Source organism: Monocercomonoides exilis, assembly GCF_001643675.1.
Source record: "Monocercomonoides exilis strain PA203 chromosome Unknown scaffold19-1596985, whole genome shotgun sequence".
NCBI classification, from domain to species: domain Eukaryota; phylum Preaxostyla; order Oxymonadida; family Polymastigidae; genus Monocercomonoides; species Monocercomonoides exilis.
Genome location: NW_027150564.1, coordinates 1,107,267 through 1,129,516, shown reverse-complemented (window position 1 = coordinate 1,129,516; position 22,250 = coordinate 1,107,267). Strand labels below are relative to the sequence as shown.

At 38.4% G+C, this 22,250-nt stretch overlaps 3 protein-coding genes across 3 annotated transcripts; 1 reads left to right on the top strand and 2 right to left on the bottom strand.

Moving 5' to 3' along the window:
* Positions 1 to 339: 339 nt before the first annotated feature.
* MONOS_915 (putative myotubularin) lies at positions 340 to 17,236 on the bottom strand (the record flags this gene model as incomplete). Its single annotated transcript, XM_067879618.1, has 4 exons — positions 340 to 8,104; positions 8,603 to 16,768; positions 16,830 to 16,963; positions 17,075 to 17,236. 4 exons carry the CDS (start codon positions 17,234 to 17,236, stop codon positions 340 to 342), a joined length of 16,227 nt encoding a protein of 5,408 aa, XP_067728582.1.
* A 283-nt stretch (positions 17,237 to 17,519) lies between these two features.
* On the top strand, positions 17,520 to 19,381 carry MONOS_916 (uncharacterized protein). The gene is made up of 5 exons (XM_067879629.1): positions 17,520 to 17,700; positions 17,777 to 18,030; positions 18,189 to 18,690; positions 18,755 to 19,037; positions 19,105 to 19,381. The coding sequence occupies exons 2-5, from the start codon at positions 17,985 to 17,987 to the stop codon at positions 19,243 to 19,245; spliced, it is 972 nt and encodes a 323-aa protein (XP_067728581.1). The 5' UTR covers positions 17,520 to 17,700; positions 17,777 to 17,984; the 3' UTR covers positions 19,246 to 19,381.
* MONOS_917 (Methionine gamma-lyase 1) lies at positions 19,318 to 21,057 on the bottom strand. The gene is made up of 2 exons (XM_067879640.1): positions 20,707 to 21,057; positions 19,318 to 20,650 (listed from the first exon to the last, which is right to left on the bottom strand). The coding sequence occupies exons 1-2, from the start codon at positions 21,041 to 21,043 to the stop codon at positions 19,788 to 19,790; spliced, it is 1,200 nt and encodes a 399-aa protein (XP_067728580.1). The 5' UTR covers positions 21,044 to 21,057; the 3' UTR covers positions 19,318 to 19,787.
* Positions 21,058 to 22,250: the final 1,193 nt, after the last annotated feature.

Sequence of the window (22,250 nt, the reverse complement as noted above, 5' to 3'; positions counted from 1 at the left end):
TTACATTAAACAATTCTCATCAAAACATAATAAAAACGAAATAGAATCTAAAATAGTAATTTCTTTAATGTGAACTTCCAACATTGAATTAGAATCTAATAAATGAAAACTCGAAGATATGTAAGTATTTGGCTTTCATAACAATACGAGAAAAAAAATGAAAAAAAGCCAAAAATAAAAGTAATACCAAAGCATGAGACAAAAATAAAACCTTAAAAGGCAATTGACTTCAATTAAAAATGGTAATAAAAAAAGTCTTTCAAAGAAACGGAAAAAAGAAATGAACCTAAACAAATGAAAAATCTAATGAATAACAAAATTTAGTGGGTTTACTTTGTTTTAAGAAGAAGAATTCCTATTTGCAGAAGGAACAGAAATTGAGCTTGTTATTGTAGAAGACGTAGAAGAAGAAGCACCAGTATTTGAAGATGATGAAGAAGCAGTAGGCAACGATGAAGGCAAACCTGAAGAAGAAATCGAAGAGTTCTGTATTTTGTAACTCGAATTCCGCAGCGAAGGACGAGGAAGATGAGCAAACGGCGCTAAATACAACTCTTCCCAGAACACACAATTCTCAAGGTCGACATTCAAATTGGTGCAATTGTGCGTTCGCTTCTGTTTTTTCTTTAATTCTTTTTTCGTCATATGTTTCGAGTCTGTGCCATTGCTGCTTTCATTACGAGATGACGAAGCTGTATGATGACCATACTCATTTCGCGACTGTTTCAAAGAAACTGCTGTTGAAGATGATTCCTTTGCAGCCTCTTTGCTAATTCTTTCTTTTCCTTCATGTCTCTTTCTCTCGCTTCTTTGCATCTGTTCAACTTTCTCTTTCTCTTTCTCTTTCTCTTTTCCTCTCCCTTTTGTACTCTCATAGACTTCTGCCTCACTTACCATCATTCCTCCATCTTTTATCTTCTCATCCCCCTTTTCCTCTTTCCCTTCGTACTCTTCATTCACAAACAGCTTCTCCTTCTCTCTGATCCTCTTCCACACCGTCTCCGTCTCTTCCTCCAAGTTCAGCTCAGCCGCCTGCCTCGGGTTGTCGCACAGGAAGTCTCCGTACTTCCCGCTGTGCAGATGGCGGTACAGAAACACCAAAAGACTCGTTTTGAACTCAAACTGCGTCGGATTCTGCACCACCAGCTGATGCACACAGTCCAGAAACTGCAGGAAAATAGGGCCATACTGCTTGTCGTGCTCGTCCCGCATGCACTTCTTCTCCTTCTCTGCCTGCCGGCTGTGCTCCTTCCGCGCCTCCTTGTCACTTTTCTCTTTCTGCTCCCGCTCTCTTTCTTTTTCCTTCGCTTTCTCTCTTTCCATCGCCTTTCCTTTCTGTTTCTGCTCTTTCTCCTTCTGCTTCTGCGATTTCTCTGTTTCTTCTTTCTTTTTCAGCTGTTTGCGATTGGCGTCTGCGGAAAAGTTGCCTGAAAGATTCAAAATGACAGACAACTCATGGCCAAGGAATGAGAAGTCGTTGAATGCTGACTCTTTCTTTGGATCTTTCACTGACACAACCTCAGCTTTCTGCTTTTGTCTATCTGAATGCAATTTCTGTTGTGTTTGTGCTGATGTTTTTATTTGAGCTGCATTGTTTGTTTTCTGGGCTGCAGATGATTCCTGTCTGGGCATTTGATTGAAAAGCTGTGAATGTGCAAGAGACTTCGGCAGCTGTTGAGGTGAAACTGCATTCAGTGCTTCAGAAGAAGGATGCAACTGAAGAGAAGAAAGAGAAGTCGTATCTGTTGAAGAAATGTGAGATTGGGGTTGAGGCTGAGATTGAGCCTGAATAGAAGCTGACATCAAAGAAGAAGAAGAAGGTGTTGAAGATGGAGCAGAAGAAGAAGCAAATGACGAAGAGAAAGAAGCAGGCACCGCTTGAGTGTTCTGCTGAGGATAATACGACGACATTGTAAAAGGAGGAGTTGAAGCAGACAATTCATTGCTAGACAAACAGGAAGAGAACGAAGAACTTGTTGGAGGTGTTGAGAGCCGGCCAGTGAACTGAGTGGGAGTGACGTAAGGAGAAGTGCTGGAAGGAGAATATGCGAAGAGGGGGGAAGAGGAAGGAGTGGAAGAAACAGGAGAAGGAGAAGGAGAAGGAGAAGGAGAAGGAGATGGTGATAGGAAAGGAGAAGGAAATGGGGAAGGAGAGGAAAGACCAGACTGATAATGAGCTGAGGAGAAGTGAAGAGAAGAAGTAGAAGAAGTAGAAGAGGTGGAGGAAGGTGAGAGAGGAATGGAGGGAGATTCAACAGACGGAACAGAAGCATCTTGTAGGCGGCTGAAATGCCCTCTCTCTGAATAACTTGTGCTCTGCTGTTTTGCTGAATAACTAGCTGATTTGACACTAGCTGTATCACAAGAAGAAACAGAAGAAAGAGAAGAAATGGCCGAAGGAGAAGAGGCTTGAAGAGAAAAATGGGAAGCGTTTGGAGAAAAGATGGGAGAAGATGAAGGAGCTGGAGAAGGAAATAACGAAGTCAACGGAGAATGCGGTTTGTCAAATGCAGAAGAAGAAGAAGAAGAAGAGATTTGAGAAGCAGGAAAGACAGGCGTAAAAGATACTGGATGTGCGGACGATGGTAAAGCAGAGCCATGCTCCATCATTTTGCTCGTATTTCCCTTCAATCCACCACCACCACAACTACCACCATCAGCAGTATTACCACTACCATTGTTGCTATGCTCTCCTGTCCTGCCTCCACCAGCTCTTCCGTTGTTAGTGTGCTTGTGCCCGTAATTACTTTTTCCTTCTCCCGCCGGCTGCCCTCTCTGCCTGTTCCCGTACCTCGTCGCAAACTGATGCCCAAAGTGCATCCACTCCTTCTTCACCAGCGTCGAAAAGCCTGCAATCGTCCTGTAGAACGGATCCAGCAGCAAGGATGCGAGTGAAGTGATGGTAGGCGTCCTATCCCAGCCATCAGTGCAGTGAGCAAGCACATTCCACCCGCCTTGCACAGCCTGTGCGACTTCCAGGGCAGACCGCAGGAGCGTCTGGATGTTCTCCAGCCAGCGTGACAGCTGCAGCAGAGCGTAGAAGCGCTCAGCATCGATCTCGCGGTGCGCCCACGCCACACACGCCGCCCGCATAGAGGACATGCACGTGCGCATGGAATGGAGGTTGGGGATTGCTAAGTTTCGGCACTCGGCAAAGGGATAGTTGGATTCAGATTCGTAACCACCAGAGATGAATGACTGGCCCACGGCGTTCAGTTTCGGGCGGAGGTCGAGGATGAGAAGACGCTTTTTGACGGGATGAGCAGAAAGAGATGCGACGGGGGAAGAGGTGGGAGTGCTTGGGGTGGTGCGGGATTCAGGAGGCAATGAAGAGGAAGATGAAGAGGAAGAAGAGGAGGAAGAAGAGGAGGAAGATGAAATTGGTTCAACTGAACTTAAAGGAGAGGACCGAGGAGAAGAAGCGGGAGAAGAAGGTTTGGGACTTTTGATTGTTGAAAATTGAGGCAGTGTCATCGGAGTGAAAGAAGTCTGTGGTTTCTTTTGGAGAACTGTTTTGGAATGAAGAGGGATAGTTTGGATGTTTGAAAAGGAAGGAAGAGAAATAGAGTCAGAATTGGAATTGGAATTGGGGTTTGGATTTGAAAAAGAGGAGGAAGAAGATGAAAAAGAGCCAATATTTGACTTTGAAGCAGCATGCGATGAAAGTTGATTGAACATCTTTGCTGATGATTTGGAGTTGAAATTGTCGAAGGAACAAGTGTGGTGCAAGTTGAACTGTTCGCGTTCATTTCTCATTGAAACTGCTGGCAAATGAGGCGACACATGAGCAGACAAAAAGCCGCCCCCAGAATAACTAGCAGGCAGAGAGTTGTATTCTTCTTGTGGTGAATGTCTCTGAATGATTGGCTGATAACCACCTGTGTGTTTGTGTTGTTCAACTTCTTGTTCTTTTTTCTTTGGTTGTTTGTAGATTTGAGGCTGCTCCTGATTGGATGGAATGAACTTGGTGATATTTTGAGTATTAATTTGGTTAGATCTATAAGAGAAAGACATTTCATTGTTTTGCCGCTGAATATGAGGAGGAAGGGAAGAACTGACTGAAGAAAGAGAAAAAGCAGGTGTTGCAGTAGATTCAGTTGGAGCACCAGAAGTTGATTGAAGAGGAGATAATCTCAATCTGAACTCTGTCTGCTTCTCGAAAAATCCTCCTTCTTTTGAATAAGAATTTGGCATTGAAGAATTTATCATTTTTTCTGTTGTTGCAGTTGTAGCTATTCTTTCTGTGTATTCTGGCTGTTTGTTGTTCTGAAGAGCAGCTTTTGTCTTTTCTGGCTCATTCCACGCTTGCCATGTTTGCTCTGGATGGAATGAAAGATCTTCGTCGTAGTCAAATGCAACAGAAGGAAGAGAATGCCTTCGAATAGAAATTGGATGGAAAATTGGTGTTGTTTGTGATTGAGAAGGAAAAGATGAGGGAGAAATAGAAGAAGGAAAGAAAGAAGTAGAAGAAGAAGTATTTGGAAAAGAAGGATTATTCAAAGATGCTTGGGCGGTTGATGGAATTGATGTTCCAATAAGATTTGCATTAGAATTAGTATTGCCTCTTTCTTGTTTATTTGCTGGTAAAATATTCAAATTGGAATTTTTATCTTCTTTTCCCTTCGAATGTGTGAATGGCAAAGACGATGGTTGCGAAAAAGAGTTTGCTGATAAATTAGCAGAAACTTGGTTTGAAGGATGAGCAACGAACTTTTTTTCTGGTAATTGGACAGAATTGATAGTTGAAGTAATAGAAGAGTGAGGAGAATCTGAGTAAAGAGAAGATGAAGCAGCAGAAGCAGCAGCAGAAGAAATATGCTTTGAAACTTTATAATTTTCCGAGGATGTTATTGAAGAAAACCTTGCTGATTCTGCATTATTAGTCGCTTTTTGAGAAGGCTGGTTGATTGGAGGAGGCATTTTTGTGGCTTCAAATATTCCAATTGCTATGTGTTTCCGTTCTTCTTCACTTATTTCTGAGTCTCTTTCTTCTTCTTCTTCCTCTTCATCTTCATCTTCGTCATCTTCCTCCTCTTCTTCTCTTCTTTCTTCTTCTTCTTCTTCCTCCTCTGTCTCATTATCATCAACTTTTTTGGCTTCTTTTCCAATACTTTTTCCACTTGAATTCCTTTTTATGTTGTTTTTAGTTAGAACATTTCTTCTTTCCCCTTCTTCTCTTTTGTTTTCATCCAATTTCGTTGACATAGCAATGTTCATATGGCATGTGATAGCTTTTTCTTTCTGCAAACGATCATCTGTTTGAATATCTTTTGAAAGATTTGACGAAGTTGTTCCTGTTGTTGATTGATTGCGAGAACCTGAATGGATGACAGGAAGAGTCAATGAAGATGGAGAAGAGGAAGAAGAAGAGGAGGAGGAAGAAGAAGAGAAAGAAGAAGAGGAAGAGGAAAATGATAAATCACGTGTCACATCCAATAAATCACTTGAAGCGCATAATCTTTTATTATTATTACTATTATTATTATTCGAATGATGAAGATGATGAATGTGATGAGGTTGATGATGTTGATGAGCTTTATGAGGATTGTGTCGAATGAAGTGCAAATGTGCCGAATTGGCAAAAGAGTTTGAATGAAAAGGCGGAGAAACAGAATGGGCACCCAAATGAACATCCAAAGCAGCAAATGAAGAAGAGGAAGAAGAAGAAGAAGAAGAAGAATGATAAGAATGAAAAGAAGGATGAAGAGAAGGATGAGGAGAAGAAGTTGGAAAAGGAAAAGAAGAAGAAGAAGAAGAAGAAGCAGACAAAGAATGCTTATGAGCAACGTTGCAAGGTGGTATTTTGGAAACTTTTGTTTGTTGTTTGTATTTTGGTTGCCAATTTCTGAATGAATTAGGATTGAGATGAGGATCAACTTCAGGAGAGGCCGAAGAAGCTGAAGAAAAATGAAGATGTGATGATGATGATGATTTCAAAGGAACTTCTTGTTTGATTCCTTTTTGAGTTTTGAAATCTTCTGAATTTTGCGTTTTATCTTCGTTTTTTTCTTGACTTACCATTTTGAATTCTTCTTTTCCTTTTTCTTTTCCTTCTCTCTTTTCTTCTTCTTTATCTTCTTTCTTTTCACTCTCTTTATTGACATTCTTCCTTTTTTGAACAAAAAATTCTGGTGCTGGCATATCTTTCAAATATCTTGATGTTGGTAGAGATGAAGAAGTTATAACAGAAGAAGAGGAAGAAGAGGAAGACGAGGAGGAAGAAGAAGAATGAGTTGGATTCTCAATTTTTACAGAAGAAGGAGGAAAAAGAAGATAAGAAGTTGAAGGAAGAGACGAAGAAAATGAAGATGGAAAAGAAAAGTTTGGATGTGATGAAGTAATAGCATAAGCATTTAAGAAGCCAGACGTATGAGGAGCAGAAGAAGGACGGAAAGAAGAAGAAGAAGAAGAAGTTGATGTTGGCAGAAAATGAGAATAAGAAGAAGCAGAAGCAGTACCAAAAGAAGAAGAAAGAAACATTTCATTTTGGAATGTATCACCAACACGACTCGTCTGCATTATTCTTCCATGTTCATTGCAGGAATGAGGAGAAACAGTTTTGACATGTTTTCTATCGTGAATGCGAGGAAATTGCTCGTTTTGAATGAAATCTGAGTGGTTTGTGCAACTTCTGGCTGTTCTGACGTCTTTTGGCATGTTTGATTGAAAATTTTGTGGTTTTCTTTCATTTTGACTGTCATGAAACTTCTTTTTCTGCTTATCAACTGAATTCAAATCTCTGTTTAATTCACTCTTGAGCGAATGAATAGCATTTCCTTTTGCTTCTTCCAACGAAAACTTGATTTGCATCTCGTCTGAACGATTGAATTGGTTTGAGGTTTGATTGAGATGGTGGTGGTGATGATGATATTTATAATAATGCTTATCCATTTTCTTTCCTTCTTTTGCTTTTCTCATATAATGCTTTCTATTTCTATTTCTTCTTCTTCTTCTCTTTCTCCTCCTCTTCTTCTCCGCTCTTCTCTTCTCCTTCAGCAGCTTCCTCTCCTTCTTCCTCTTCCTCCTCTCCTTCTTCTCCTCCTTCCTCGCCTTCCACTGCTCATGCCCTTTCACCCCAGCCAGCATTATTTCCCTCAGCAAATATTCGTCTTCTTTTGACCTTCCGCTCCCCAAAAACCCTGTTTTCGGCTGAGAAGAGCGAATAATCACACAGCCATTGCTGTGGATGAAGGAGACCACAGGAAGTCTTTGGTTCGTGCGGAAGAGAGAAGATTTCATCAGATCTTCGTCTGTGACTGAAGAAGGGACAAGAAGATACTGCGGATATGAGGGGCAGATGGAGAAGAAGTGGTTTCCGGTGGAGATGCGCCATAAGTCGGAAATGGAAGGAGAAGAAGGAGAGGAGGAAGGAGAAGAAGAAGAGGAGGAAATAGAAGAGGAAGATAAAGGAGAAGATAAAGGAGAGGAAGAGGGAGAAGAAGAAGAAGAAGATGATGATGATGAAGTTATTTGCATATTTCGCGTTGGAGTTGACTGAAGAATATTATTTGATTTGGAATTTGGAGAAGCATCTGGTGAAAATGGTGTGCTGGATATGGAATAAGACCTTCTATGGTTGTTTGGTGAATTTGAAGAAATTGTAAATGAACGCTGGAGGGATGGAGAATGAAAGCGAGAAGGAGAAGAAGGAGAAGCAAGTGGAGAAGAAGAAGAGGATGATGATGAGGAGGAGGAAGAAGAAGAAAAGGAAGAAGGAATGTAATTTGGAATAGCAATAGAAGGAGCATCACATGTTGTCAGAGTTGAAGAACGCACATGCAAACCAGAAGGAGAAGATGATTGAACAGGAGAAGGGAATGGCGAAGGAGAAAAAGAAACAATGGAAGGAGAATTAGATAAAGAAGAAACAGGAATAGAAGAAGAAGAAGAGGAGGAGGAGGAGGAAGAAGACGAAGAAGACGAAGAAGATGAAGAATACGAAGGAGGATGATGATGCGTATGAAAATGCGGTAGAAACTTAGGCGAAGCTGATAATCGAACGTTCAACGGGAAAGAAGCAGGGCTCTGTGCAGGGGAAGGATTAGCAGCTGAATTCTGAGCAAATGAGTTTGGAATATGTTCTATTGAATTTCCCGTTTGACTGCTGTTTTGTGGAGCATAAGGCACAAATGGAAAATGTGTTTGATCAGAAAATGGTATGTTTTGTTTGTTTCTTCCAACACTTTTGAAATTTTCTGTGAAATTTTCTGTTCCATTTTGATTTTGATTTTCGTGTTGATTTTGTCTTTGACTTTGAACATGAATTTTTTTTCCTCTCATTTTGACTTCTCTTTCATTCTTCCCCTTTTCTTTCTCTTTGTTCTCCTTCTGCATCGTCTTCATATACAACGCAGTTTGTATGCGAAATATCATCCGAAGATAATCTTTGAACACGTCAAACGAATTCCAGCTGTGAAGGACAGGATGATTGTGGCGAGAGGAAGAATGAAGAGGAGAATGAAGAGGAGAATGAAGAGGAGAAGGAAGAGGAGAAGGAAGAGGAGAAGGAAGAGGAGAAGGAAGAGGAGAATGAAGAGGAGAGCGAGAGAGAGAATGAGAACTGGAATGAGGATGAAGATGAGATGGAATGTGGGATTGCAACTGGGGATAGAGAAGATGATGCTGTTGAAGCTGTTGAGGCAGCTGATGCTGTTGATGTTGTTGCTGAAGGAGTTGCTGAGGGTGTTGTTGAGAATGAAATTGAGAGGAAGAAGAAGGAAGAGGAAGAGGAGAAGAAGAAGATGGCAAAGCAAGTGACGATGATGATGATGATGATTCAGTTGTAGTTGATGCTGCATATGTTGATGATGCTGATGATGTTAATGTTGCTGTCACATTCACTTGAGGCTGTTGAGCAGAGTGAGTGAATGAAGTCAGAACGGCTGGTGGCTGCCTGCCAACTGCAGGTGCGCTGATTGGAGAGAATGCCGCTGAATGCTGTTTGTGTGAGGAAGAAGAAGAAGAAGAAGAAGAAAAGGAGGAGGAAGAGGAAGAGGAAGAAGAGCCAAGAAAAGGAGAGAAGGATTGTTCGAATTGGGAATTGCTATTGTCTTCGAGAGGAAGGATGTTTGGAGGAGGAGAACAAGAACAAGAAGAAGAAGAAGATTGGGGAAAAGGGAGAGGAGGATAATGAAGAGAAGGAGGCGAAGGAAGAGATTGAAGAGAATGGAAAAAAGACTTTGAGTTTGTGAGGTCTGGGGAGAAATCAGGGGAAGATGAGTGCAAAGAAGAGGAGGAAGGAGAAGAAGCAATAGAAGAAGAAGAAGAAGAAGGTGATGATGATGATGAGGAGGAGGAGGAGGAAGAAGAAGAAGAAGATAACGATAATCCATTTGAATTCAGTATTATTGAATCTGTTTGAACAACTGGATGAGGAGCTACGTAAGGCGAAAGAGTGAAACAAGGAGATTCTTCTGATTGAGAAGAGGAGGAAGCAAAATTTTGGGTGTGAAGTGATGTTGGTGATTGAGAACTATTCAATGTGTTAGTTGAAGTATAAAAAGAAGGGGAAGAAGGATAAACTGAAGAAGAAGAAGAAGAAGAGAAAGATACAGAAGATAAAGAAGACACTGACAATGACGAAGCGATTGCTCCATCTTTTATTTTCTCTCCTTCACCTTCTTTTCCATCCTTCTTCCCTTCAAACTCAGGAATATCCAGCTGTTTGAAAGAATATTGCTGCTTCTTTGAATGGCGCTGTGTTATTCCTCTGTGAATGAACGATAGATCTGTCTTGCCTGGCTGGCCAAGGGCATTTCTGAATGACAAATAACGCAATGAAAGAGAAGGGAATGCAAAATAAGACGATGTATGGATGTTTCCATTGATGTTGTTGTGGAAATGATTGTGAATGAGTTCATTGAAGTGATTGCAATTTTCATTGTTATTGAGTGGGTGTGAAGGAGAGAGAGAGAAAGAAGGAAAAAGAGGAGGATGAGTAAACTGTGCTGTGTGTGGAGGTGGAGGTGTCAGGGCATTCACAACAGAGAAGGGGTCTGTGTGCTTATGTGGTGAAGAGCGAATGGGGTGAAGGGGATAAAATGAAGAGTTGTTTAACAATGAAGAAGAAGTAGAAGTAGAAGAAGAAGAAGATGAGGAGGAGGAGGAGGAGGAAGAAGTCATTGAGTCAGGGTTGTGTAAACATTGAACAGTTTGTATGGACAAAGGAGAGTTCAAAGAAGAACTGTTAGAAAAAGACATTCCAGTATTAGTGTGATTGAAGTTGCTATTGTTTATAAACAATGCAATTCTTTTTTCTTCAGAAGATGTATTGTCGTTTGCGTTAATGCTAATCTGCTTTGATGGCGTTGACTGTGTTGCTGTCTGCATGGCATTTTCAAATGATTTCTGCGATTCATTCATTGATACTCCTTCGAATCTTTCATCTTTCTTGTTTTGCTTAGCTTTGCTGTTCAAAACATTAATTTGGTTATAATTTGAGATAAAAGGAGGCAAATAAGAATAACCCGAAGCAAAGAAACTGAAAGGAGGGACAAAATGCCAGTTCTTCTTTGGTTTTTGCTCAGAAATACGAGAAAGCGCTGTGATTTCTATGTGATGCTTCTGAGGAACAGTCATCATTGAAGATGGAGAAGCAGTTGGTATTATATGAGTATCATTTTCCATTGAATGATAATGTAGGTTGCTTCTGTCGTTTCTGTGATGTGGAGAAAGGGAAGTGTGAATGTGGTTATGATTATATTGATGATGATGATGATGATGATGATGATGATGATGATGATGATGATGTTCATTTGGATGATCAGAATGTTCATAATGATTGGAATGATGATGGTAATTATGATGTTGATGATGAATATCTGAAGATTCTATATTTTGGCTATGATGATTACTATGATGATGATGCTGATGATGATTGTTATGATTGTAATGATGGTGCAATTGATCATCTTCTGGTTGTTTTTGTTCTGAATTCATTTGCCCATTCAATTGAGGCATAACAATTCTCTGATGAGAAGAAGAAGCTGACAATAGAAGAGAAGGAGCAGCAGCAGGAGAAGAAGAAGATGAAGATGATGATAAGGCAGATGTTGAAGAAGGAAGAGAAGAAGTGAAATGAGGAGAAAGAAGAGAAACTTCAGGAAGTGCCGAAAGATATGACGAAGACACAGAAGAACCAGAAGCTGAATCATTTGCTATTTGAGAAGGGAAATGAGTGTAATTGGTAAATTCTGTTATTTTGCCATCGCTATTATTATTATTATTATGCTTATTGTCAAGCAACACCAGTTTCTGAGCACTTAATAGACAACCCTGTGAACTCAATGATGATTGCATGGCAGATGTTGGCACAGAAAGAGAAGATGTGCGAGGAGAACGGGGGGAACGAGGGGAGCGAGGAGATGGAGTTAGAAAATGCGGAGAAGGAGAAGAGGAGGTTGAGGAAGAAGCTGAAGAAGAAGAAGAAGAAGAATTTGTTGTTGTTGCTGAAGAGAGTGGTGATGGTGACAATGATGATGATGATGATGAATCAGAAAAGGAATAAGGAGACAATTGCAGCTGATGAGAATGTGATATCATTGAAGCAGAGCTTTGTGTCATCTGCGAATGATAATCACTCAAACTGAGTTTTTGGCTGGTTGAAAGCGGATCTTCTTGTTGGTTTTGTTGAATTTGCTGCTGAATCTGTTGAATTTGTTGAATGTTCTGTTGAACAAGCTGGTTCTGATGATGATTTTGGCTCATAATTTGGCTTATATTTTGATTCAAGTGGTTATTTTCTGTGAATTGTGGATGAATGGAAACAAGTGCGGGAGGAGGGGAAAATGTGGTTGAGGGGCAGAATGACGAGGCTAAATCAGTTGTTTGTGTGGAAGGAGAAGGAGATGCTGGAGAAGGAGGAGAAGGAGGAGTACAGGGAGAAGAGAAGAAGTCGGAAGAAGCAGAAGGGATTGAATCGAACGAGTTGGAAAGATGTAATGAAGGTTTTGAGCGTATTGATGAGATGCAATTTGAAAAGGAAGAAGAGGAAGAGGAAGAGGAAGATGATGATGAAGCATTTTGGAGTGCATGTTGATTGTCATTGAATGCAATGTTGCTGTTTCTTTGAGATTTACTTTGCAATTCCTTTCGGAAGGGATCTGAAAAGGGTACAAACTGAACTGGGGTTGGCGGTTGTTCTTGTTCACGAAGAGACTTTTTCTGAATATTTCCTTCCTCTCCTTCCTCTCCTTCGTCTTCTTCCTCTTCTTCCTCTTCTTCTTCATTATCGTCGTCTACTTCTTTTTCTTCGTTTTCATCTTCATTTTCTTCCTTTTTCTGATTCTTCCCTCTTTTATCATCAACTGTTTCTTCAGTGTCCTTCTTATTCTCATTTGTATTGGCTATTCCATTATTCACTCCACTATCTTCATCTTTCAATGATTCATTCCTTTTTGCGTGTTCAGATAATGCAATATTTGGTTTATTGTCCAGTTTATCTTTCTCTGATGAATAATTAGAAGAAGACGAGAGAGGAAGAGGAATTTGATCTGAAACAGGTTCTGAAAATGAAGTCACTGAAGAAGAAGAAGAAGAAGAAGAAGAAGAAGAAGAAGAAGAAGATTCCTTATTTGATGAGGTGTTTGTGTTGCTGCGCTGAAAAGAGAGTGGAGATGGCAAAGGAGAAGGAAGGATATTTTCATTGTTGATTGGGAAATGCACGTTTGTTGGGGAAGAAGAAGAAGAAGAAAGATGAGGAGGAGAAGGTGATAATGATGAAACAGGAGAACGGGACAAATATACACGTGAATGGTGAATTGGATGCAGTTGAGGTGTTAGTGAAGAAGAAGAAAGCACATCTGGTTTGATACAATCGTGAAGAGATGGGTTTGGCACAGAAGAGGGGTGGAATTCAGAGTGAAAACGAGGCTTTGAAAAGGAAGGGCCCAAAGAAGGAGGAAGAAGAGAAGATGGATGGACAGCAGAGCCAGCTGTCGATGGCTCTGATGAAGGAGATGCTGAAAAAGCAGGCAATTCTTCACTTGCTTCTTTATCAATATCAGCATCATTATCATTATCATTGTCATCTTCATTTTCTCCTCTTTCTTCTCCTCCCTCTCTTTCTCTTTCCCTTTCTCTTTCCTTTTCTTCTTCATTCTTCGTCTTTGCCTTTGCCTCACCCACATCCGTTTGCGACACAATCTGCTTCCCGTCCTTTGTCACCACACACACAGACTTCTCAAAGGGCTCTCTGAACAGCTCTCTAATTCTTCTTCTTCTCCTCCTTTTCTCCTCTTTTGTCGGCAGATGCTCGCCAAACAGCAAGGCAGCTGCTGCATACGTGTCCTTCGGGAAGCGCTGCGCCTTTGGGCGGGAGACAGAAACGAGAAGAGAAGGGCCTTTGGCTGAATCAAAGGGAATTGCATTGTCTGAAGGAGGGCTTGTGGAGTTTTGTGGGTGAGGATGATGAGATTGATGAGGCTGATGAAGCTGATGAAGACGTTGAAAGTGTTGAGGTTGATGAGGGTGTTGGCGATGTGTTGAATGGCTGGATATATTCAAGGGTGGAATGGGTGGTTTGGATGAAGTGGCTGAATGAGAATAAGGTTGAATACGAGAATGAGGGTGTGAATGTGGTTGAGATTGTGTATGAGAATGTGAATGAGGATGTGAATGAAGATGTGAATGATTCTGATTGTGATTGTAGATATGAATGTGTTTGTGTTTGTAAATGGACTGAGGGTATTTGCCTTTACTTGGAATTGCTCCGTTCTCAGCAGATGGAACAGAAACTGGCACAATAACATCATCAGCATCAGCATCAGCATTAGCATTAGCACCAGACATATTCCTTGCCCCTCCGCTTCCACTGCTGCTTTCCCTCTTCTTCTTCCTTCTCCTCCTCTTCTTCCACTTCTCCTTCGAAACCCTCCTCCTTCTTTTGTCTTCCAGCTGCTCGGGAGAATAAGAAGATAAATGATAAGAAGCCATATTTGAAACAGGAAGCGAGCAAGCAATATTTCTACCACTGCTTCCTCCTCCTCTTCTTCTTCTGTGTAAATGTTCATTTTCTGAATCTGACCACGAAGATGCTCCAGAAACAGACTCAGATCCATCATTTGACTGGCTTTCTGAATAAAAACTGTCAAAAAATGATTTCGACTGCTCAGAACAAGCAGAAACACTGCTATGTACTCTGTTTTGCCTTAGATGCTTATTTATATTGTGAGGGCGAAGATGACGATGATAACGATGATGGTAATTATCTTTGTTAGAATATGAAGAATTAGAAATTTCATCATCATCATCATCATTTTCACCATCAGTTGTACCTGTGAATGATACCGACTGTTCAGAAGATCGCAAATGCATTCTCTTTCTGCGATTTTCTTCTGAACTTATTTCATTTTGGTGTCTAAATTCATTGTCTGCCTGGCTTCCAGAAGAGAAAAGAGTGAAAGAGGACAAGGTGGGTGAATCAGAAGAAGAAGAAGAAGAGGAGGAGGAGGAGGTTGACGATGAAGATGAGGGAGATGATGAAAGAGAAGAGGAAAAGGATAAAGAAGAAAGGGAAGAAGATAAAGAGGAAGAAGATGTTGTCGCTATTGGTGATGACAATTCTGATGAATCTGCATAAGATGAATTATATTCGTCTGAAAAGGAAGTTGTGGGTGAAGAAAGAGAAGAAGAATAAAACGAAGGCGACGCACGATCAAAAGTTGAAGCAGAACAAGAAGCCGAAGAAGCAGAGCAAGAAGAACAGGAACGATTATCAGAAGCATCTGGAGAGGCAGTAGCAGAAGAAGATGATGCAGTTGATTGCACATCGCTTTCTGCTTCTGTGTTTGTGTTTGTGTTTGAGCTTGTTTCATTCGATTCGCTGCTTGAACACAATGGAGAGGGTGAATGCTCAACCCATTCTATTCTGTCTGCTTTCATTTCCTCTGATTGTTTTGGGGTTTTTATTCTGTTATTGTTATCATCATCAACTTCTTCTTCTTTTTTGCTATGATAATAATCTCCATTGTCGTTGCTTTTGTGATCTTTTTCTTTTGCCACTTCTGTTGTTTTCACAACAAATGGCACTTTGTTTTCCTTCTTCTCCTTTTCCCCTTCATTTTTTGATTGAACATCCAACAAATAATCCGGTTGCATCATTTTTGGTTGTTCAATTTCTGTGTTAACTTTTCTGTCATTTTGATTTTTCATTGCGAGTTCTGCTTTTCCTCCCTCTTTCCCAGTCTGTTTTTCAATTTCTGCACAATTTTGCACATTCAATTGATTTGACTGGTTTCCTAGGAATTGTTCTGTGTGTAATGCAGTTGTAATTCTTTGTGTCGTCATCTGAGAAATGTCATTGCTGAATGGGTTTCTGTGCTCTACTGCATTAATCTGGTTTGTTGGCTGTTCATTGCTTTCTTTGCTTTGAAATTTCAGAGTTTTTTGCTTTTCATTTGCTTTCTCTTTCGTTTCATTCAAATTTCCTTTCATTTTTTCTTTTTCTCTTTCCTTTTCCTCTTTTTTCCTTTTATTATCTTCTGCTTCTTCTTCCTCTTCTTCTTCTTCCTCTTCCTCTTCCTCTTCCTCTTCCTCTTCCTCTTCCTCTTCTTCCTCAACCTCTTCTTCTTCTTCGCTAACCTCTTCGTATTCGTATTCCTCAATGAAATACGTAATACATCGTCTATTATTTTCTTCTCTTTCTCTTTGTTTTTCTTTCTCTTTGGTAGCAATTTCTTCTTGTTTATGGCTTTTCGACGAAGAAGGCATAGAAAAAGTTGGATTGTCTGAGCGATTAACTTGCGAAGAATTGGAAGCCTCCACGTTTGAATCTGACGGAGTTGGTGGAGAAGGAAAGACATCAATTTCAGAGAAAGAAGAAGAAGGTGATGGCGAAGATAAAGAAAGGCCTGTTGATTCATCGCCTGCTGCGCTCACAGGCGAATGCACCGATGCTGAGCCGGCTGCAGGCGGCAGGCCAGGAGACAAGGGGGACTTGAGCGGTTCGTGCGGAGTGGCTTGATGTGATGTGGTATTTGTACCAACTATACTGTGTTTTACAGTTGGCAAATGGTCTTGAAATGACGTGGAAGAAGAAGAAATCGACGAAATGTCAGAATGATGTGGCAGTACGCGAGATGATGCGGATGGATTGGTGTTGTGTTTGCTGCTTGAAATGGACGGTGAATGAAGCAAACTGAACGAGTGAAATGAATGTGTGGAAGGTTCAGCTAAATCAGTCATTGGCTGAGAGTGAATAAGGCTGGAGTCCGTTTGACAAGGTTCCGGTTTCGCAATGCTTGGAATAGTATCTGTCGATGTCTTTATCACTGGGAAGATGGTCGAAGAACGATGGAGCTGATCAATGTTATGCGTTCGATTCTTCTCTAATTCTGCATCCTCCTTAGAATAAATATGTACATCTTTTAATTCTTTTTTAGTGTCAATAAAAGACTGTTGATGTTGATTGATGAAGCAGGAAGGGTCAGAAACAAAATTAGTCGAAGATTTTGTTTCAATGTGAATTGAATGCTCTTTTGATAGATCACTGCTTTGATATGGCATTGACTTAATTTCCAAAAAAGAATTATTTTGTGTTTCACTAAAACTTGCATCAGCTGGCGAAGTAATTTCACGAGAAACAGAAACAGAAGTATATGATAATGGCTTTTCATGGCTTACGCTTGATAAAGGTAGATGAGGTACATATTGGTGGATACTACGATGATATGCAAAAGCAAAACTTCTTGGATTAGTTTTCGAGATGAGAGCCTTTTCAATAGCAGTTCGAAAAAGGTTTGGTTGATGCTTTTCACCTTTAAATAAGAAGCTTGAGAAATAAAAGTTTCAAATATAATTTTTGAAAAATAGAGTTGATATGTGTATCAAACCGATAAGTAAGATAATCTTTCGTAGAAATCTCAAATGTATACTCGTCTGAAAAGAAACTTGAAAATGGTACGTTTGGCTCTGAAAATGTAAATATAGATGCAATATATATCTTTGTTGGCTTTTGTTTGATGATCTTTTGAAATGATGATTATTTCAAAGTTATTTTGCGAGAATAAAAAAAGAAATTTAAAAAATAAAGAAAATACGAATCTTTACGCTTGGGAAAATATGTTTTTATTCATACTCCTTTCACATCGGCACATGGAAGAAAAATTACACGATAGTTGGATACATAAAGTTCTCCTTCGGTATTGTGAAGAAGATAACGAATGGTTGTATTCTCACTGTGATATGTAATATTCTCGCCTGGTCTAAGTGTAAAAATACCCAGTCCCAAACGTGGCATTCACAAAAACTTGTGAGAATGATCAACGCAAATTAATTAAGGTTTTATTCCACATTCAAAGAAGTGTTGGAGTGCGCTGCGAACATAAACTGGACGCACATAACCTCTTTATCTATTATCTTCTTCATCAATCAAAAACCATAAAAATTATTATCATCATAAAGAAAAGAAGGCAAAAATGTTTTCGAGCATGGATCAAAAGGTTTGCATCGAAATTTCTCAAACATATTTGATGTTGAATTGATTTCATTGTATGCTTTTTCATCAATAATTTGCTAATTTTAGAACAGCAAGCATCCCGTCTGTTCTATTTTCACAGGAATTGTGTTCATGCTGTTGGGAATTTTTCTAGTTATTATGGCAGTTGTAATTAGCGGAAAGGTAAAAGAAGAAGTTTTAAAATCAAATTTGATGTCTGCGGCTTGTTTTGCCGAGACTCTTGGAATGATTATTATTTCAATAGCGTATGCAAAATGTTATATCGTATTGTAATTTTCAATTAATAACATTGCAAATATCTTATTGATTGTATTTTTTTAGAGTTACTTTTTATGGCTCAAGAAAAAGACAGAGAAAGAAGCATCTTTGAATTCTGTATTTTGTTTCATTATTATTGGCTTGCAAGCATTATTTCTCAACTATTATTGCATTTCGCATGATGGTTATGCTAAATACGATATTTGTTACTTTCATTTCACTTCATTCAATTTTTTTTGTTTTACCATAATAATAATAATTCTTTAATTTTATGAGTCTAAAGACAAATTTTTCCGCGAACTCATCCGATAAATTAGGTTTGAATGCATTTTAATTCTAACTGATAAATGTTTTATTCATATTAAAAATTTTAAAAACTGTTGAACGCGAATGACTATATTAATTGAACTTTTATGATAATTATATCAAATCTCGGTTAATAAAATGATTATTAATTCAAATTTTTCATCATCAGAAAAAGAGACTTCTAAAGAATTTTCTGAAAAATCTTTGGAGAATAGAAAGGAAAGGAGTTCATCACCATCAAGCAAGCCAAGAAAGCGATATCGTTCTCGTTCATCTTCTCGTGAACACTCAAAAAAACGTTATTCATCAAGTGATTCATCTCCTTCATCATCACATGATTCAATTGATGATTCGTCGAATTCTTCATATTCCGAGCATTCGAAAATTTCTTCAAAAAAGCATAAATCACATCATTCAAGAAAAGAACATAAAACTTCACATCACAAAACAAAAACTCATACACATAAATCCTCGTCTTCTTCTCGATCGAGAAGTCGTCATCGTCATGCTTCAAGTTCTACTTCGTCTTCAGAGAGCAGAAAAGCAAAAAAATCGCATCATAAGACTCACAAAAAGTCACACAAATCAGAAAAACATAAAAAGGGAAAGTCATATGCAGAGCATAGTTTGGGAATAGCAAAGCCAAGTGAATACAAATTTGGAGCTCACGGGTTTGTTTTTTTTCATTCAATTTCTAGATTATAATTTTATTCTGAATTGAATATTTTTTTTTAGAATCATTCACGATAGCAATTTTTACGATAAAAAAGAGGAATTTAGGGTATGGCTGTGGGAGGTTAGAAAAAAGGATTTGTCAGTGCTTCCTCCTTGGGAACAAAAAGAGGAATTTCGGACTTATGTTGAAGATTACAACACATCGACACTTCCGCACGACAAATATTATGACTTAGAAAAATGGGAAATGAAAGAGATGAAAGAAGGTGAATTAAAGCGATCGGAACTTGAAATGAAAGGCCTTCTTCCAGGTGAAGAAATCACCTTCAACGATGAAGAGGAAGTTTGATTTGTTATAAAAATTGACTTTTTATAAACTTTTTTTTGTTTGTTTGTTTCATCTTCAACAGCTGCGTTTACAAAGAAAGATGAAGAAAAGCCAAGCGTCAAGAATCGAAGCAATGCAAGAAAGGGCTGCGATGCACTATCTTTCAAGAGCAAAGGAAATGGAAGCAATGGAACAAATCATGAAAATCGTGGTTAAAAAATGAATAATAAGAATCGACGTTCGTTGTTTATAATTATAAAACATTTAACATCAGTCGATTAGACAATTCAATTCACATAATCTTTTTTTTTTCTTATTTTTGTTTAAATCATTTCAAAAAAAGATCAGAATAAGCAAATGATCAATAACATATTTTTCTCTTGCAAAAAAATGAAATAAAAAGCGAATCAAAGACTCAAACTCTTTAAAAAAGCTTTCGTACAGAAAATAAAAAGGCAAAATTTTGGAATGGTTTTGGAAGGCACGAGTTGAGAAACATCAAAAAAACAGGTGTATGAACTGCATAAAATGGCAATGGAAAACATTCCACAGCCAAATTTTGTTTAAGCGAGCGAACTAATAAACAAACTAACGAACGTTTTGAAAAAGAAAGAATAAGAAATAATATGCTTTTAAAAAATAAGCATATATCAAACATAAGAATAGAAAATTTCACTAACAAAAATTACAATTTGTTGCATCTTGAATTGAAATTCCATCACGAAAAGTGCATTGCCCTTTCACTAATTCTCTTTAACACATCATTTATGCTTTTGGCTTCTCACATTTCTCTAACGCTTGTGCGAGATCTGCCTTCAAATCTTCAACATTCTCAAGACCAACTGAGATTCGAACCATATTTTTCGTTAATCCTTGCTTAATCATTAACTCTTCAGGGACGCATGCATGTGTCATGCTTGCTGGGTGTTCAATCAATGTATCAACAGATCCAAGTGAAACACAAACAGTGCAAATCTTAACTTCCTCCAGCAAACGCTTTGCTGCTTCATATCCACCTCTCATAGTGAATGAAAATGTTCCTCCAACACCGCTCATTTGCTTCATAGCAATATCGTGTCCTGGGAAATCTTCCAGTCCAGGATGATTAACTTTTTCAATTGCTGGATGATCATGCAACCATTTTGCTAGTGTTAATGCTGTTTGCTGAATTCTTTCCATTCTAATTTGGAGAGTGCGAATACCACGAAGAACAAGAAAAGCGTCTTGAGGTCCAAGAAGACCACCTGTAACTTTACGCCATCCACGGCATATTTTCGCTTGATCCTCAGTCGTCACAGTCAAAACTCCTGCAACAACATCACCATGTCCCGAAATGTATTTTGTAACAGAGTGAAGTGCCATATCAGCTCCAAGTTTAAGAGGTTTCAAAAAGTATGGAGAGGAAAATGTTCCATCCACAACAACAAGAGCATTTCTTTCGTGTGCAAACTTTGCAATTTCACCAATATCTGAAATTTTGTTTGTTGGATTTGCTGGTGTTTCAAGATAAATCATCTTTGTGTTTGGCTTCCAAGCACTTTTAATTGCATCCATAGAGCTTGTATCTACAGCTGTAACTTCCAATGCATATTGATGAAAATGTTCATGGAAAAGATCAACGGTGCATCCTATCAACATTGAAAGACATATTATCAAATACAATAAAAGAAAAAAATAGACTTACCATATAAAGTGTCTCCAACAATGATGTGTTCTCCAGCGTGAAGAAATGGCATTGTCGAGCAAGTAATAGCTCCCATTCCGCTTCCAAAAGCAAAGGACGCATGTCCTCCTTCTAATTCTTTCACGGTGTTTTCAAGTGCTTCAACTGTTGGATTTCCCAGACGTGAATAAATATGTCCTTGTTGCTCTCCGGCAAAAAGAGCTCGTCCATGTTCAGGTGAATCGAAAACAAACGAAGATGTTTGGAAAATTGGCCATACATGAGCATGCATAGGTTTTCCATGGCCATCGCAATGAAGTGCTCTTGTTTCAAATGCTAATTGTTTTTCTTCAGACATTTTTAATCTTGTATGGTTTAAGATCCGTTGGCAACAAATTTATTTATGTTGGGCGAATAACATTTGCTTGTTGAAAAGTTTTATGAAAAGTTCAAGTTCAACTCAAGATATTTTTAACAGAAAAATCATAAACTTTAAATGAGAAAATCAAAGTTCAAACGTCATTATCTCAATTTTATTAACCTATTATTGAAATAAGGTAACAATTAATTCAGATTCAAACAGTTTTGATCATTTCATAAATCGTTTCAAAATAGGTCTTCTTAAATCGCAAATAATTTTCAATGCTTTTCATTTTACAGCAATTTTTGGTTTTTGTTTTGAGACAATTACGAAGTCACCAGTTCTAGCAATTCACAAAAATTATTATAAATGTGATTCTTCATAAAAAAAAACACAAATATGATTGGTTTGTGCTAAAAGAAATCGACAACGAGTTTAAAAAATAAGCTCGTTCAAAATTAATTGATTTCACTCTCGTTTCAATGGTTTTTCTTTCTCGAATTAAGTGTTAGTGGTCCAAGATTTGAAATTTTAGAACAAAGAATTAACTTTATTCCTTTATTTATTCAAAAAATCAGCGAAGGAGAGCGAATGTTCTTTGGACAGAATTAAATACTTCACATAAAAGCTTCATTCTTACCTGAAGAAATGAATTTAAAAAAAAATTAAAATAATATGAACATTCAAAAAAAAATCAGATTCAAAGATAAGCTGAAAGCTGGATGTTAAAAAAAAAAGGTATATTAAAAAGCAAAAAGCAAAGCTTCTAAGAGTTTGAAATAAAGATTTTTAAGAAAAGATGAATTGAAGTTTAAGGGGAAAAAAAAATTGAAAGGCAACAATATTTCATCAGGGTTTAAAAAAACGTTCAAGATAGAGTCAATAATCTTTAATAAGAAAAAACAAGAAGAAAAAAAAATTCCCACTTTTCTGCAATTATGATTGGTGTGTGCTAAATTTGCCAAAGATTAATCAACCCGATGGCATGTTTTGAAACAACATCGTAGAACTATTCAAAAACAAATTTTGCAGTTTTTATTTATTTTTTTGAGAAGAGAACGGATTAGATTGAGGCAAATATTCGACAGAAAATTGCATTATAAGATTTGGAAAAAAACACACAATAGATTTATTGTGGTAAAGTGCAGATGAGAAAATCTTAATCAACAGCCAACAAGAAGGAATAGAACAACACAAAATACAA